The 17,437-nt window shown below is 43.7% G+C and overlaps 1 protein-coding gene across 3 annotated transcripts in view; it reads right to left on the minus strand.

The window, feature by feature from the left end:
* CABCOCO1 (ciliary associated calcium binding coiled-coil 1) overlaps positions 1–17,437 on the minus strand; it is a 36,294-nt gene that overhangs the window by 233 nt on the left and 18,624 nt on the right. For 2 of the 3 annotated variants that reach the window (XM_026674176.2, XM_087963765.1), the window contains exons 6-8: positions 5,579–5,722; positions 4,006–4,137; positions 1,675–1,773 (exon numbers count right to left, since the gene is read on the minus strand). In XM_026674176.2, coding sequence (XP_026529961.1) covers positions 1,699–1,773; positions 4,006–4,137; positions 5,579–5,722 — 351 coding nt within the window. In that variant the 3' untranslated portion in view covers positions 1,675–1,698. Of the gene's footprint in view, positions 1–1,674; positions 1,774–4,005; positions 4,138–5,574; positions 5,723–17,437 lie in introns of all 3 variants that reach the window. The other variant, XM_087963766.1, reaches the window with a different exon arrangement.

The raw sequence follows: 17,437 nt of genomic DNA on the forward strand, positions 1-17,437 counted from the left end.
GCAGAATGTCATCCCTCTAAGCTCCTTCCCAGGTTGGAGGGGCTCTGGAATCAAATTGGACACGCTGATAATTGGTCAATCTCGGCAGGTTAGGCAAGTTCTTGAGACCTTCTGCAATGCAGACATCAGAAGAAGCTTTGCCCCAGTCAAGCTCCAGGTCAACCCTTTTTACATCATCCAGAGAGGCGTTTTCTCAGCATCTGAGATTATGAGATTTTGCGGTGAGACAATCAGCAAAATCAAGGAACATTTAAATGAAAGGGTTATTGATTAGGCATGCTAATGTAAAATAGATTGACAGGCCCTGATGGTCAGTTGCCTCTTCACGTTGTACTTTATGTGACCATTTTATTTTCCTGAGTTAACAAAATGTGGTGCATATTAGTTTTTAATTATTCTAGATGTTTTGAAAATTAGCTTTTGCTCTGTGTGCCCCTTTCCTCTTTGTGATCCAATTTATTCAAACAATTATTTTCATACCTGCAATTCTTTTTGAGGCCCAAATACGGACACTCAAACCCTACATGGAACAATCTAAACTCCCCCAGGAGTTTAGGAAGAACATTGTCATGGGAAGTGTGGATGCGCTTGGGAGAATGAGGAAAAGAAATATCCAAATGATTTGGATATCATGGAATTTCTTTCTGAAGACTCATTCTACAAATGCTGTACCAAAACAGATTTTTCCATACCGTGGCCCTACACTTTATTTCCGTTTTGTAAATAAAGAATGTTGCGTGTCTTCTGCTTGGTTTGATGAGTAACAGCAGCCATCAGCCACAGAATTGCTTTTATTCATTGCCAGGTCTACTTTAATCTGGATGCTCTCCAGAGCACTGTCAAATTAATTCTGAGCAAGAATGGACACTTTAAAAGAATACAATGGTTGTTCCTCCTCCTCCTCCTCCACTTGGATTACAATCCCAAACAGGGAAGACGATGAAATTTATGAGCCAACGTACTTTCATTAGATTTTTCACTGACTGGTTTAATAGGGCTCCCACTGTACTTCCTTCTCTAAGTCACCCCTCCACCCTGAAAGAATTTGGTCAAAGGCCGTGCTTTGCCAAACTCATTTTCCTCCTCTTTGTGAAGTTGAACCCATCTCAGGCTACTTGCCCATCAATAAGCCAGGCCATCTCACGGAAACTCAGTCTCTCTTTTCAACCCCATCTCCAGAGCTGGTCTATACTTGCATCTACTCTTTCCATTTGGGACAGGGAACCAGTAGAGGCACTTATGACCCCGTCTCTAGAGAACGCCTCCTGTCTCCTGCTCCTTTCTCCATGCAGAGGTTCGGGGAGCCGCCTCAGGTTTGGGTAGTTTGAGAAGAGCAGAAGAAGTCATAGAAAGGAGACAAACCTTTAGCAACCAAAGACAAGTTTGCTTATTGTTGCTACAAAATAGAAGTACATACTTGAGTCCTCCAAATATCTTCCAGCAACCTACACAGGAGAAGTTTCGCAGATCTGATGTCAGATCTCAGCTTAGAAAAGTCGTGTGGGAATTAGGGATTGTTTTAAAGGAGGGCTCACTGGTCTCTAGCCTTCAAGGTTTTGCTATCCAGTCCAGCTCTAGAGGGACAAATACAACGCTTCCCAGTCGGTGGGTCCTGCCTAAATTATGCTTCCCTTACCAACAAAACTCAATGAATTGCTCTGTGCAAGATCCTACCTTCGCTCCACTGCTCTGACAGCTTCAGGCTTTCTTCAGCTTCTCTATTCTCATGGAATAGGTGTCTTCTTGCATTTGGAGCTTCTCGTAGATCTCAGTCTATGAAGAAGAGAGTTTGGCAACTCTGTAATCTTCTGTCTCTTTTTATCTCTTATGCATCACATCCAAAACACACTACAGACTGTACAGTGTTAGTCCACAGATTGGAAAAATGGCAAGGCTAAAAAACCCTGCAGCTTCAGTGGGACAGGGCGGCGGCAGCATCCCATAAATTCTCTCCTTCTGCGGCCATCCAAGCTCCCTTTGCCCCAAACCCAGAGCAGGGTTCAGCTCTCTTTGAACTACAGGACAGCAAATGACTCCTGGCTTCCTGGTGTTTGAACAACTCAACCTGTGCTTGCAGAACACAAGCCGGCTTCCTGGGCGCGGGGGGGGCAGTTGGCCTGACCTTCCTGAAATGGGAGACTACTGTAGAGATATCTTGGATAAATTTCCTGTCTTTCTCTCCCAGCCCACATTGGCAAAGCCTCGCTCCAAGAGATCTGGAGTCACCAAGTCGGTAAGGCTGATATCAATTATACTACAGGTTTGTTCTATTCTATTTCCTTTGCAGCAGAGTTTCATTTTGTGTGTGTGTGTGGGGGGTAAACCCCAATTGCATTCCGAAGACCCAACTGGAAGTGAAAATGAAACTCCAGGGGAAAAAGTGAGCCAAGTGCCAGACTCTTTTAACGAAAGCTTAATTGCTAGTAAACATCCCAGAAAGAAGTATCGGTATCAAACTCGACTGCGCTGAAATGGACCTACTCACACAAAAACTTAGGGATAAGGAAGACTCAAGATATATTACAGCTTGGGATAAATGGTATAAGTGGATTAAAGAGAAAAAACCAGGAAATTAAAAGATAAGGATTTGATGAATGGAGTGGTTAATCTAAGAACATTTACCAAAATAGGAAATGAACGGTAGTAAAATTGTTATCAATAAAAAAAATCACACCATCTTAGTTGATTAAAAACATATGTGTTTTTTATGTTTATTTATTACATATTTGTATATATAGATTTTGTCTGCAACATAAAGTTGTATTCTATGAATTGTACATAGTGTTCTTTTTAATCTTTAATAAAGTTCTTTTAAAAAAGAAGAAGCATCAGAACGCAGAGCTTAATTTCACTGTGATGCTTCCGGAGCTTTGTGGCCTAAAAATGGTCAGGGCTGCCTGCGCAGGCAGAGAGGGCACCTGGGGTGGGGAGAAGGGGGCTCCTGGCCTCAGAAAGGGGGCTCTCCAATTCCCCACTATCTGGTGGCCTTCTGGAAGCCATTCTTCCCTGCAAGGAGTTACACAGCTGCTTAATCCAAAGGAACATATGGAGGAAAACTGCAAAAAGCATGTCCATTAAGGAAAATTACAAACAAAATAATGTTTCTTTTGGAGGAATGTGCACAAACCCACAAATTGCACTGTAAGCTTAACAAATATTCTTGAACTTCTGTGGGAATAGGTTAAATGGAATTTACAAATGGAAAATATGAGAAAACTGCAAGGAAGGCATTTGCCCGGCCGTAGTGGCAGGTTAGCAAAAGCAGCAACGACCCTTGCACAGAATGTAAACTTTCCCAGGATTCTTTAATGCCCCCATTTAATCACTCTTAAATATTTCAGCTCTCCCAAGTGGGAAAGGCTCTGAGCACTAAGTTTTGCTTGTTTTATTTTTCTTTTCATTTATTTTTATTGTTAAACAGCTCAATTTGCAATAAAAGGCAGAGTAAAAGGGGACTAAACTGGCATTCTTTCCCTGCCAGAAGTAGCATTTTCATGGGGCTGTTAACAGGTTATTCCACATGGATGTCCAGATATAATCCACAAGATGTATCAGAACAGCCAAACTCTGCAAAAACGAAATGTTAATTGAATGGAAACGATCTCTGCGCTGACCGCTTACTTGCGGGCAGTCCCTAGGCCAGGACCCCGGCCTAAGAGGGCATGCAGAGGCAGGGGGAAGGCAGAGGAGACCCTCTGCTGTATCCCACTTACTGCCCCTTCCCATTGGGATTGTCCCCTAAAGGGACGCGCTGGCTCAGACGGAGGAACGATCTGCAAAGGGCTCCTTTGCTGTCTCAGCGGCATACAGCGTGGGCTTCTGTGCTGACGCCATTGCCCAGGCGTTCTTCAATTCCCTCTCTGGGGGAACCAGACTCACGTCTGGGAAGAGCAGCCCACCGGTTGTGCTGTGGTCAACCATGCTCAGTTCATCCAGGCAAAGACATCCCGCTGTGGCACCCAGCATGAAAGCAGAATTAAGTCCATCTGCTTCCTGCAGCCGTACCTGAATGTTGCTGATGAGCTCGTTGGTGAGCTGGCCCAGGAGCAAGCGGACGTCCCCGACGGTGTAGCCCATCAAAGGGTCCACGGTCCCTTGTTCTTCGGCTGGCGCTTCTGCAAGAACGCGTTCTGGTTCCTAAAAGAGGACAGGAAAATGCTCACCAAGCGACCCCCCCCCCCCCATCACAAGGGCAAATGGCCTGCTAGAGCAGATGGAGTCACTTGTGGCCACAGAAAGGGGAAGCTGAAGACCCCCATCCTTTCCCACCAAGATGCCCAGTCTTCTTCGCAGGTTTCCTGCTGTCACTCATGGCAGGAAATTCTCTACCTTTGTCCAGTCTTCGGCACAAGCAGGAAAAATGAGAGAGACAGACAGACAGAGAGAGACAGACAGACAGACAAGAGACGGGGGAGGGAGGGAGGGAGAGACACAGAGACAGAGAGAGAGACAGAGACAAGAGAGACAGAGACACACACACAGAGAGAGACAGAGAGAGAGAGAGAGAGACAGACAGACACACACACAGAGAGAGAGAGACAGACACAGAGAGACAGAGACAGAGAGAGACAGAGACAGACAGACACACACACACACACACACACACACACAGAGACAGAGAGAGACACAGAGAGAGAGACAGAGAGACAAAGAGAGAGAGACAGAGACGCACACACAGAGAAAGACAGAGACAAGGAGAGAGAGACAGAGACACACACAGAGACAGAGAGACAAAGAGAGAGAGAGACAGAGACACACACAGAGACAGAGAGACAAAGAGAGAGACAGAGACAGAGAGAGACAGTAAAAGAGACAGAGACAGAGAGACAGACACACAAACACACACAGAGAAAGACAGAGAGACAGAGACAGAGAGACAAAGAGAGAGAGACAGACACACACACACACACACACAGAGACAGAGACACACACAGAGACAGAGAGACAAAGAGAGAGACAGAGACAGAGAGAGAGACAGTGAAAGAGACAGAGACAGAGAGACAGAGAGACAAAGAGAGAGAGTGGCAGAGAGACAAAGAGAGACAGAGACACAGAGAGAGAGACAGACACACAAACACACAGAGACAGAGAGAGACACACAGAGACAGAGACACACACAGAGAGACAGAGGGACAAAGAGAGAGACAGAGACACAGAAAGAGAGACAGGCACACACACACACACACAGAGAGAGAGAGAGTGACAGAGAGAGAGTGACAGAGAGAGAGAGACAGAGAGAGACAGAGATCACAGAGAGAGAGACAGAGACAGAGAGGGAGACACAGAGACAGAGAGAAAGAGAGAGAGAGAAAATGCATGTGTGAATGTGAGTGAAGGGATGCCGGGAAAGCCACGAAGCGGTGGGGCTTTCCTTTGGGGCTGAGAAGATGCCCAGGCTGGGGCCAGGTCCTCTTTTGGTTGCTCAGAGGCCTCCAAGCTTCAATTGGGGAAGGAGCAGATCAGGGCAGCCTCTCAGTTAAGGCCATGAAAACTGTCCCCTGGGAACGCAAGCCGAGGAATGAAGGAGTTTGGCGATGGCAAGATGGCATTTGGCTTTCTCCCAGAGAGCTCCACTTACCTTGGTTGCCTCCTCCTCCTCTTCCTCCTCCTCTTCCTCCCCTGGGGTCTGAGCTAGGAACTTGGAATAGATGTCGCTGGCTAAGCCTTCTTCCAAGGGGGCAGGAAAAGGGGTCTTTGCAGGTTTGACTAGTTCTACCACTTTCTATTAAGGGAGGAATAAATCGGGGGGAACAAGAGAGGTTACAGCACAGCAATGCAACTAATGCACACAACTTGCCCATGGCTTTTTCAAGAAAGGAAGTCAAAGGCTCAGGCCGTCTCTTTTGTTACTCTCCCAAGTGCTGGAAGTCTCCCGGACGTCCTTCGCAGATCTGCTCTCCAGGTCTGGTAACAACTGTTTTGTCAGAGGGGGAAACCCAATTCACTCATCCCCCACATGGCCAAATAGGTTGTAAAATCAGGCGTGACTCAACCACCGCCATGCTTAGTGTCCCATTGTGGTCATAGGTTGGGGGATAGGTTGGGGGATATCATCTGTGAACTATCCTTAAATATCACAATTCGATTCTTACTATGTTACAGAGCACCTGATTATGACATCGAACATGTAAACAAGCTAAATACACTACTAACATGGGCTACATCCTGCCCATACCCTTTTATCTTTCTTGGAGATTTCAATCTACCTCATATTGACTGGACCCTAAATAATTGTACAACTGAAATCATACACACAACCTTCTACAATGCTATTACAAATCTAGGTCTTGAACAACTAGTAACCAACAACACTAGACTGAACAACTGCCTCGATCTCATCTTCTGCAATAGTTTGAATTTAATTTACCGAATACAAACCAAAGAACCCTTTTCCAGTAGTGACCACAATATGATTGACTTTTGCCTCAACATACGTCCACACAAAAATCACCACAATGATGTCATCCCTAATTGTAACTTCAAAAAAGGCAACTATGATCTTATAGATAATGATCTCTCATCCCTCGATTGGCAATCTCTATTCACTGGATGCAATACTGTTGAAGACCATTACAACATATTTTTACTTGAAGTCAAAAGAGTCATCAAACTATATGTTCCAACAACAACTCCAAAAACAAAACAAAAAGCAGATTACCCATATCAATAAGGAAACTTCAATCCAAAAAGAGATCACTCTGGCGGAAAAACAAATCTGGTCACGTTGCTAATTTCAAAAACCGATACAAAAATTTATGCCACCAGATAAAGACCGAATGCACCAATTACCACATTAAACAAGAGGAAAACCTTCTAAGCACCAATTCCACCCGTGCTTTTTACAATTTTGTAAACAACAAACTAAAAGACTCAAGGTCCATCCCTCCCTTGATAGGACCTGATGGTAAAGACTGCAGCGACGACACCATTAAAGCCAACATCTTTAACACATTCTTCGGCTCAGTGTTTGTAAACAGTAATGGATCATGCCCAATGTTTCCTAGCCGTACCACAGATAACAACAATGATCTAATACATATCGATTTTACAGTAGACAACGTTGAAAAAGCACTACGCAACCTAAAACCATCTCTATCTATTGGACCGGATGGAATATGTGCCTACTTCTTAAGAAAGCTATCCACTGCCATAGCCAAACCTCTAAGCATAATCTTTGAAAAATCTTTCAGAACCAGCTCCTTGCCCAACCTATGGTTACAAGCCACAGTCATCCCCATCTTCAAAAAGGGAGACCCAAGCCTAGTTGAAAATTACAGACCAATCTCCTTATGCTGCGTCACCTGTAAAGTCATGGAATCAATTATTAACCAATCCATCATCCTCCATTTAGAGACAAACAACCTACTCTCCAATAAACAATTTGGTTTCAGAAAAAAACTATCCTGTAATCTGCAACTCTTACACTGCAAAAACATATGGACTACACAACTCGACCAGGGCAAAGCAATAGACGCAATCTACATAGACTTCTGCAAAGCCTTTGATTCAGTGGTACACGACAAACTACTCCTAAAAATAAAATCTTATGGTATCTCTGGACAACTGAATAACTGGATAGAAGCATTCATGTCAAACAGACAACAAATGGTCAAAATTGGGAACGCCCTATCAAATCCAGTACCTGTCAATAGTGGTGTTCCCCAAGGCAGTGTTCTAGGACCAACTCTCTTCATAATCTACATAAACGACCTTTGTGATCATATCAAGAGCAATTGCGTTCTCTTCGCTGATGATGTAAAGCTGTTCAATACCACAGACAATACTACTACCCTACAAAAAGATCTAGACTATGTATCTGAATGGTCTAACATATGGCAACTTCAAATCTCAACAAATAAATGCTCTGTCTTACATATTGGTAAAAAAAATCAGAAAATAAAATACAAGCTGAATAGTCAAGATCTTGTTGATGACCCAAGCTCTGTAAAGGACCTGGGAATACTCACTTCTAATGATCTAAGTGCTAGAGCCCACTGCAACTACATAGCCAAAAAGGCATTAAGAGTTGTTAACCTAATCCTACGTTGCTTTTTCTCTGGTAATATCTCACTACTAACCAGAGCATACAAAACATTTGCTAGACCAATACTCGAATACAGTTCATCAGTCTGGAATCCTTACCACGTATGTGATATTAACACAATTGAGAAAGTCCAGAAGTATTTCACAAGAAGAGTTCTCCACTCTTCTACCCGTTGTAGAATACCTTATGCCACCAGACTCGAAATTCTAAAACTAGAAAACCTCGAATTACGCCGTCTTCGGTCCGACTTAAGCATGGTATATAAAATCATACATTGCAATGTCCTACCTGTCAATGAATACTTCAGCTTTAACCATAACAACACAAGAGCACACAACAGATACAAACTCAAAGTAAACCGCACCAAACTTGATTGCAGGAAATACGACTTCAGCAATAGAGTGGTCAATGTCTGGAATACTCTACCCGACTCTGTAGTCTCTTCCCCAAACCCCAAAAACTTTAACCTTAGACTGTCTACTATTGACCTCACCCCTTTCCTAAGAGGTCTGTAGGGGGCGTGCATAAGCGCACCAACGTGCCTACCGTCCCTGTCCTATTGTTTCTCTTATTCTTTTATTTTTCTTATATGTACCCATTTCATATATTCACAACTATGTATACACTTGTACTTATTATCTTGTAAACAATTGACAAATCAAATAAATAAATAAAAATAAATAAATACTTGTACCCTGAACTGCCAATGTGTAGGAAGGGAAGGGCAAAAGCCTCATCCGAGGTTGCCCAGTGCCCAAAGGCCCCCCTCGAGCCCCTCCACAAGGGACCGTGGGAGAGATGTCAGAGGGATCCGGTTTTTCTTTGGGGCCCTTGAAGAAGCAGGAGGGAGCGCTCAGGTTCAAACGGGCGTGTCTCAACGTATGAAAACCAACACAACTGTCCAAACTTGTGGCAAAGGGGAGACCTTTGTTGGAAGGGCAAATGACTGAACCTAGGCCTCCATCCTTCTTTAAGCACAAGAGCTCCCGGCTTTTTCCCTTGCTCTGGTCTCCCAATTGCTGCTCCCAAATTTTTTTGCTTGTTTTGCCAGTGGCTTCTCAACTGTTTTGGCCTGGCAGCTGAATTCAGTTGCCACTCCAGAAAGTCCAACAATTCAGTCCCAAACATGGCTTGTATGTACCCTCTGCATGTGCTTTTACATGGATTGGTGGGTTCCAGTGATTATTTTTTCCAAGAGAAAAAAAATATTGTTGGAAGTTAGTACCCACTCCTCTTGTAGAAAAATGAAATATTTTAGGAAATATTAAAAAGGCAGAATATTTCCCCTAAAAAGAGTAGAAACTCAGAAGTAGAAACTCAGCCCCCCCCCCCACCTTTGCTAATGGGCCATTACTCTGGCCTAGGCCAGCCTATTTTACATAACAAAGATCTCCAGGTAGAGCTATAGAAATTGCCCAAAGCCCTTTTATTACATCACCATCCAGCCAGGCTCAACCAAGCCTGGGATTCAGGACAGCCTACAGAGTTGCTCCTGCATGGCCCCATGGGAGTCTGGCAACCAATCAAACCCAGGCACTTTCGGCATCTCAGCCCTCCCTTCTTTTCCTTCATCTTGAAGCATGTGACCCTTCCTTCTTTGGAGCTCCAAGCCATGTGGTCTAGTCCACCATTAAACCATCTTTCTGAGCAGCCACCATGTTTCCAGTGTCATTTTCCCCACTTGGAACTGAACCCAGAAGGATAATTCTTCCAACAATATGAAAGCTAGAAATAATTATTAGACCATTGAAATACACAAAATATGTTAATAGAATTGGATATGTAAAGAAGAGAAATGTTATAGTGATAGAAATAATTTGTATACTAATATGATAAGAATAGAGAATTAATATTAAAATAATGAATATGGTTGTAAAATTTAATTGTTATGGCACAAGGCATTTGTAACCAGATGACACACCATTAAATGAAAGATGAATTGAACATGTATTGTAAATGAAATAAATTGTAAGTTTATTTGTAAATGAAATTTGTAATTGTAAATTTAGTTGTAAATGAAATAAATTATTTTTTTAAAAAAGGGTTGCGGTGATTCTGTGCACAGAATTTTCCTGGCGTTGGTCAGTCTCTGTCAGCTCCTCATTCAAACAACTATTTAATCACAGAAACAAGCATGTTGTGTTAAATCTCTGCAACATTCAGCCAGGTTTCAAATGCACTTGAAGTTGCAAATTACAATGAAAAGGAAGCCTTTTGTTGGCAGCTAAGATTTCTGAATAAAAGTGAGCTTTTAGGGACAGAATGTTACGATCCAGCAGGGCTGATTTCTTTCTATACTCTGCATTCCTAACAAGTCCAAGAGAAAATCAGCATGAATGAATTGTGAAGGGAGCCTCGAGTCAAACGTATTTAAATGAATCTTTCTGATGCAATGCTTCTCTTTAAGCAGTACAATTAAGGTGTTGTATTTCCTTTAAACAAAACCTCATGTATACCATTACCATTGATTATATCGTGAAAACTATTTAAAACCGAGGAGACAAGGTCAGCATTACAATCCTGCTTTTATTTCAAAAGTTACTCTTTCCCCCTCCGCGCAGAAGAGAAATTTATTGTTTGTTCAGCATGGGAGGGGCTTTGAGGGAACGAAGCTCACATATAACATTCTCAGGAAATCCATCCTGCTAATTTATTTCATGGCTGAGACTACAGGCACCCACCCACCCACCCACATCTGCTGAATGCTTTGCCCCCACCCTCCCTTGGCCATTTGTCACCCATCACATTTCAACCGAACCAATGCCGGATCGCTTGATTCTGCAAAACTCTCTCCTCTTCGGTTTCAACAGCAGCAACGAACAAGCTGCCACACAGCTCCAGAAAACCCTTTTAGCAATTTCCATGGCAGACGCTAGCCTAAAACCAGGGGGTCTCCAACCTTGGCAACTTTAAGACTTGTGGACTTCAACTCCCAGAGTTCCTCAGCCAGCAGAACTCTGGGAGTTGAAGTCCACAAGTCTTAAAGTTGCCAAGGTTGGAGACCCCTGGCCTAAACCACTTCTCAATCTCAGCAAGTTTAAGATGGGTGGACTTCAACTCACCCAGTTGCCATGTTTGAAGAACCAACAGGTTATGCTGGCTGGAGAATTCTGGGAGTTGAAGTCCACCAGTCTTAAAGTTGCCAAGTTTGGAGACCTCTGGGTTCGTGCATGGCTGGTTGCAGAATCCTGGGAGTTGAAGTCTTCTCCTCCCCCCTGCCCAAGTGACACACTTCAGTATTTGCAGAGCAATTTCATCCATCTCTTTGCTTCTTCAGTTTGAGAACCTTTAAGTCACTGGCCGCCCCGAATCCCAAATTCTACACCTTACACCCCCAGGAGAAGCTTTGTGAACAGCAGTGGTGAAATGCTACAGGTTCGGCCTGGTTAGCCTGAACCGGTAGCAAAAAATGGTCTGACGAGAAAAGAAGAGAAAAGCTCAGGATCGGCCCTCCAACCTACCTCCAACCCTGTGCTTTCCTCTTCTTTATCCTCTCAGCTGATTGGCCCGGCAGAACCTCAGCTGGTGTTGGAAAGCTGCCTGTGCATGCACAAAGTGCATGATCACCGAACTGGTAGAATCTTACCACTGGTGGACAGCCATGGGGTTTCCTATCCATTGGGATTTCCCCCAGGGGTGGAAGCTCATCCAAGGAGCTTCTCTGAGGAATCAGGGGGTTTCTTGCTTTTTCTTCACCCTCAACAGCTACACCTCTTTTGGCATTTGTCCTGCCTTGCCTTCAGCCACACTTGCAAGCACCTGAGAGAAGATCAGTGATCAGCCCCCAGGGTAAAAAAGGAAATCCTTGCATCTTGGGTTCTCAGAAAAGCCCAATGTCAATCAAGCAAAGATGCAGAAAAATCGGATCCTTTGGAAACTGGAGGCATCGCTCCAGCAGAAGTCTGTATGTTAAGGTGAGTGTTTCACCAGCATCTAATCATAGTAGAAGCTCCCCCTAAAATCCAGGGGAAATCCAGATGAATGAGGCAGAGAACCTGCTGCTTTGGAAATCTGATGCTTTGGGCAGAAATGGGAAAACCAGTCTAGCCAAGTATTCTTATTGCTTTTCTTTCTTTGTTCAATGCTAAATTAACTCTACTTGTCTTTTAGTTCTCTGCCCTATTTGGAATTCCTTTTGTGCTTCAGCCTTTTATGCATTCATTTTATTTAGAATCCCCTCGTAGTCGTAATGAAATTGCAACATCTCCCAACTTCCAGGGAGATTGTGTTATTTGCAGAGGATGGGGGCCATCCTGGAGCCTGCTCGGAACAGCGCACAACCGAGGAAACTGCCCAGAACATGATTTCTAGAAAAAAGAGCTCATGAAATGAATCAAAAGCAGCAGATGAAATGAGTCAAATAAATAATTGCAGTAACTCTTGATGCTCAGGGCAAAGTACAAATATTTAGGTTAGTGGTTGGGAAACGATTGGAAAGGAAGGAGAGAGAAAGCATCGCTAAACCAATCTTTCTGCTATATTTTTGTAATATACTTGCTTTTTCTTACGTGCTTTGTGCCTTTAAGTTTCGGAAAAAGCAGTCTAAAGTTTAAACGGTTATTTAAAAAGCCACTGATTTCTAAGAAGCGAGAATATAAACCAAGTCATTTAGTCTGGATGAGGATAGCTTTTGCCAAGCTTGCTCAATTATTTGCAAGCGCTATGTGCTAACTTACACATTTCTGTTTGGGGAGAGTAAAAGAGTATCCAGACACGTCTGGGCTCGTTCATAGGATGAATAATACAGTGCAGTGATGTGACTCATGAGTTATCAAGGAGATGTTTATGTAATATTAAAATCTGTTCCTGGTCTGCAGATAGCAAGCGTTGTATTCTCTTTGCTGCCTCTTCTGTTCAGGTCCAAGTTTCCCTCCCACCCAGAAAGTCCAGATGGAATATCCTGGCCAATTCTTGGCCTGCTAGCTCAGGGGTGTCAAATTCAATTTCATTGAGGACCGCATCAGGGTTCTGTTTGACCTTGAGGGACGGGTGGGCGTGGGCGTGGCCAGCTTGACATCACTCGTGTCGGGGGTGCCTGTGGCGGCCCAAGTCCTCTGCCAGCAAAAATGGAACTCGAGAGGCCACAATGGCCTCCCGCAACCCTCTGCCAGCGAAAACGGAGCTCCGCTTGGCCCTCCCGAGCTCTGTTTTCACTGGCAGAGGCACCGTGAGCCGGTCCTTCGTTGTTTCCAGGGTTGCCCCATGGGCCAGATTTAAGCACCCTGCAGGCCAGATCCAGGCCGCAGGCCTTGAGTTTGACAGCCCTGTTCTAGATAAGACACCCTTGTATTCCATTGCTTGGTTTCAAAACAATGGGGGCTAGAAACTTTTTCAAAACAGAACAAGAGCTTGAAAATAGCTTCTGGCCACACAGATACATTTAGGAATTATTTCTATGTACCCAGTTTGTGTTGCTCCTCCATTTTTAAAATTACAGATACATAAAACACCATTGATTTTTTTCCTGATCTCCTTCATGCTATGATCAGCACAAAGGGATTTTAATGTTATCACACACATGCCTACAATAAAATCATTTATTGCCTGTATTTTGATTATGGGATTGTATTCCCAATCCAATTTTTTTTTGCATCTGCTGGTAGCATCTTGTTTCCAAAGTACAAAGAATCACTGAAAGTGCAAACATCTCTATTAGTGAGTATCAGCATACAATTTTAAAATATGTTTGCTACGGTTTATATTTCCTCCCCTCCATATTGATTACTACCATTAAAAACACCATCAGTGTGACAGTACTTTCTCTGAGATTTAAGATATTAAATAGCTTTGGAATGTTCTTCCCCTGCCCAAATGACTGCTTCCTTTCTGCATTGTGTCTTCTTCTTGTTCTTCTTCTTGTTCTTCTTGTTCTTCTTCCTCTTCCTCCTCCTCTTCCTCTTCTTCTTCTTCTTCCTTCTTCCTCCTCCTCCTCCTCCTCCTCCTCCTCCTCCTCCTCTATCCAACTAAAGAATCTCCCTTTACCCTCAAGATTTATCTTTCTCCACAGAAGGACGGTCTTAGCTTCCCCTCTCAATGCTCACTCCAGATTGGGTCATACTAACAGCCCCACCTCTGCTCTGATACTGTCCCTGACAGATTTGTCACCATTCTTTCAACAGGCATATCAGCTGCATCTGGATCCTCCAAGGACCACGACTGGACCAGCATTAAAGATGTCAAGCAGCTTGGTCAGCTGCCACCATTCCTGCCCAGTCGGTCTGGCCTCTGATGGGAATCCTGTAAGATGCAGCCCCACCACATCTGGAAGGGGCCCAGGATGGGAAACGCAGAGGCTGACCTTCCAAAGTTTGTTCTGGACTTCTGAGTCCTCACCAGCATCATCTAAGGTGCCCAAAGGCAGCTCCTTTCCAGCATAAGCACGAAGCAGTTCTAGCTCTTTAGTTCAAAGAAACCGGTATAGGAAAATAAACTTGAGAATCTTAAAACTAGAAGCAGGACATAAATTCTTCAAAATTATAGAAACTGTATGTTAAGAGTTTATTTTATAAATATTATGCTTTTAGCTAAGCGTGTGCTTAACAAAAAGATGTAAAGGCTGTATAATAGGATGCTGTGTGGCAGCGGAGACGGCAGGCAAAGTGCTTCGGCCTTTTCTGCACAGCCTCTCACTTTCTGTTAAAACAACCGTCCTTCTTCAGGCTGCATATTCAATTACTGACTTTATATCAATCCAACCCAGTTACAGAAACCAGCAAATGAGGGAATATGTAATTCTGTGTATTTTTTTTTTAAAAAAAACCATTCCAAAATAGATGTAATTGTGTGAAGAAATTGGTTGTGAATATTCCTTGCCTGTGAAGAGCAATGAATCTCAGCCTATTTCCATATTTCTAATTAACACCAAGTTAAAAATAAAACTCACGCCATAGCCCACTTTAATCAAAACGGGGAAATACAAAATTCATTTTATCAGAAAACTGATAGTGGTGATTTGAGAGACTTCAATTTTTCACGTTTGAATTGCTAAAATTAAGTTATTAATGTGCGCTTCCATCTCCTGCGATCAATGGGGAGAGACTGAAATTTTAGATGTTTCCAGATTTTATCCAGAGATAAAATCTGAAGGATCTGAATGGTCCCAATAGAGACATTTTTGTACTTTGCAACTCCCAGATCTTCCTTCCCTTGAAGACTCACTGAACACATCCAGTCATAAGAAGCCCCCCACCTTCTGTTAAGGGTTTTAGTACTCTTCACTCTAATGTCCTTTAAAATCCAAAAGACGTTATGTGCCCACTTAGTTCCCACGAAGTCATGGAGAACAATCCAAGGGTCTTCACGGGGTATGGTAAAAAAAGTCAAGATGGAACCAGGCAGTAATGACTGAAGTTCAGGCCTAGAAAACTAGCACGGCTTCCATCACGTCTCTCTGACCAAAATTAACGAATCCTGTGGACACCCGTGAGGGGAAAGAGGAACTCGGGACTTTCCTGGGAGGACCATGCCTGGCCGAGTTCGTCTCTGATGAAGCTGGAGACCATGAAGCTTCCTAAAAGTGGGCAAGTGGTGTCATAATAACCCTCCAGTTAAGGAGTCTTCCACTTTACTTTCAACTATCTCCAAACTTCCATTAGAGCAAGGGAAGCCATCATCTACTCTTCTGGGCTCTTCCCAAGGCATTTTAGGTGACAACATCTCCTAGGACAGGGGTCGCCAACCTTTTGGACCTCAGGGACCACCAAACTCATAATTTTACATCCCAGGGACCACTAACTGGTTCTGTGGGTGTGGCTTGGTGGTCATGTGACTGGCTGGGCATGGCTTGTATATAAATATTATAAATATTTATATAAATATTGATTTTTTCATTAAAAAAGAGCAACTTTTACCCAAAATCAGGTAAAGCAGAGAGATTGAGTTGCTCACAGAATCATTCAGTGATCTATCTATCTGCAATCGGCTAGCTCAGTCTCTCAAATTTGCTTGCTGTGAGTCTGCACTGAATTTGCTTGCAAGCAAACCTTCAGTCCTAAGGGAGGTTCGGCTGTGCTGAGCCAAAGATCTAAAGACTAGCTAGAAAGCAAGAAATCCAACCATTTCCTGCTTCCTAGCTAATCTAAATCTCCCGGCACAGCAGAAAGATGATGGTCGGAAAAAGGAAAAATAGCAATTTTAGCAGGCAAGTTTACTGGGTAAGGAGTGAGTGGGCGGGGAGGGTTCCCGCGGGCCATGTGGGCGGCGCAGCCTTGTGTTTCTGCGCAGCCTGGATTAATTGCTTTGTGGGGGTACTCTGGGGCTGAGATTTCTCTGCGGCCCACCAAAATTTTGTCACGGCCCACCAGTTGGCGACCGCTGTCCTAGGAGACAGGCAGGGCCAGGCACAACCTTTGTGAGGTGTACCTGTCTGGAGCTACATCCTGAAAACTCCGTTCTATTCTCCAACTTTATTGCCAGCCTAGGAAATATGGCTGTTCTCACTTTCTACAGTTGTTCCTTCCACAGTTCCTGGATGCTCTCCCTGCCGTCCACTTCAGTGCAAGAAATAAAAAGTATGCAAGAAAAGTGAAGCCAGAAAATGACCTCTCTGGTGCAGCTGTTCACAAAACAGCAATGGCAGAGCCACAGTCCCCCATGTCATACCCCTGCTATTCTGCCATAATTCCACTCCTCTGATAAACAAATGGTTGCATCCAGTAAGTACATTCCTTCCAGTCAAACACGAAGCGTGAGGTTATTGCCGGGGGATAAACAAAATGAAGATTACACATTCCTGAAAAGGGGGGAGGTTTTTCTTTCATCTTACATGAATGTTAGCAAGGTGCTTGGAAGCCTTATAGCCATATCAGACCTGAAATGAATGTCCTGAATGGCTTTCTCCAGGAATCTGAGGTTCTGATGCAACATATTGTGAATCTAATCAGTGCATGTTCCATTTTAAACAAGTTCAATAAAATCCAATAAAATCATTCCAAGAATCAGGGTTCCCATCCTGCACAGAGCCCTGGAGGGAGAAACTGAGCCTAGGCCTAAGGCCTGAGCCTAGGATACCACCAAACCTCTAAGCCAGAGGTCCCCAAACTTGGCAACTTTAAGACTTGTGGACTTCAACTCCCAGAATTCAAGGCTGGAGAATTCTGGGAGTTGAAGTCCACAAGTCTTAAAGTTGCCAAGTTTGGGGACCTCTGCTCTAAGCTATGGAAAGTGACAAGCCTTGACCTGCAACTCAGCTTTGGCAACCATCCTGGGCTCCCAGGGGAATGTTGATGGCAGGTGGATTTCAACCTGTGTTCGAATTCAAGACTCTTCAACAAAAGGTTACCAATTAAACATGGATAATTTTAAGAAGCATACGTTTTGTTTCCTTCTTCTCTGTCAGAGATGAACTGGCTGAGCTGGAAAGGTGGAGTTAAAGGTGTCATCAGCTTGGAGTCA

The sequence above is a fragment of the Notechis scutatus genome, chromosome 4 (assembly GCF_049901735.1).
Source record: "Notechis scutatus isolate UNSWTSFEM ecotype Mainland chromosome 4, rNotScu1.2, whole genome shotgun sequence".
Lineage (NCBI taxonomy): Eukaryota > Metazoa > Chordata > Lepidosauria > Squamata > Elapidae > Notechis > Notechis scutatus.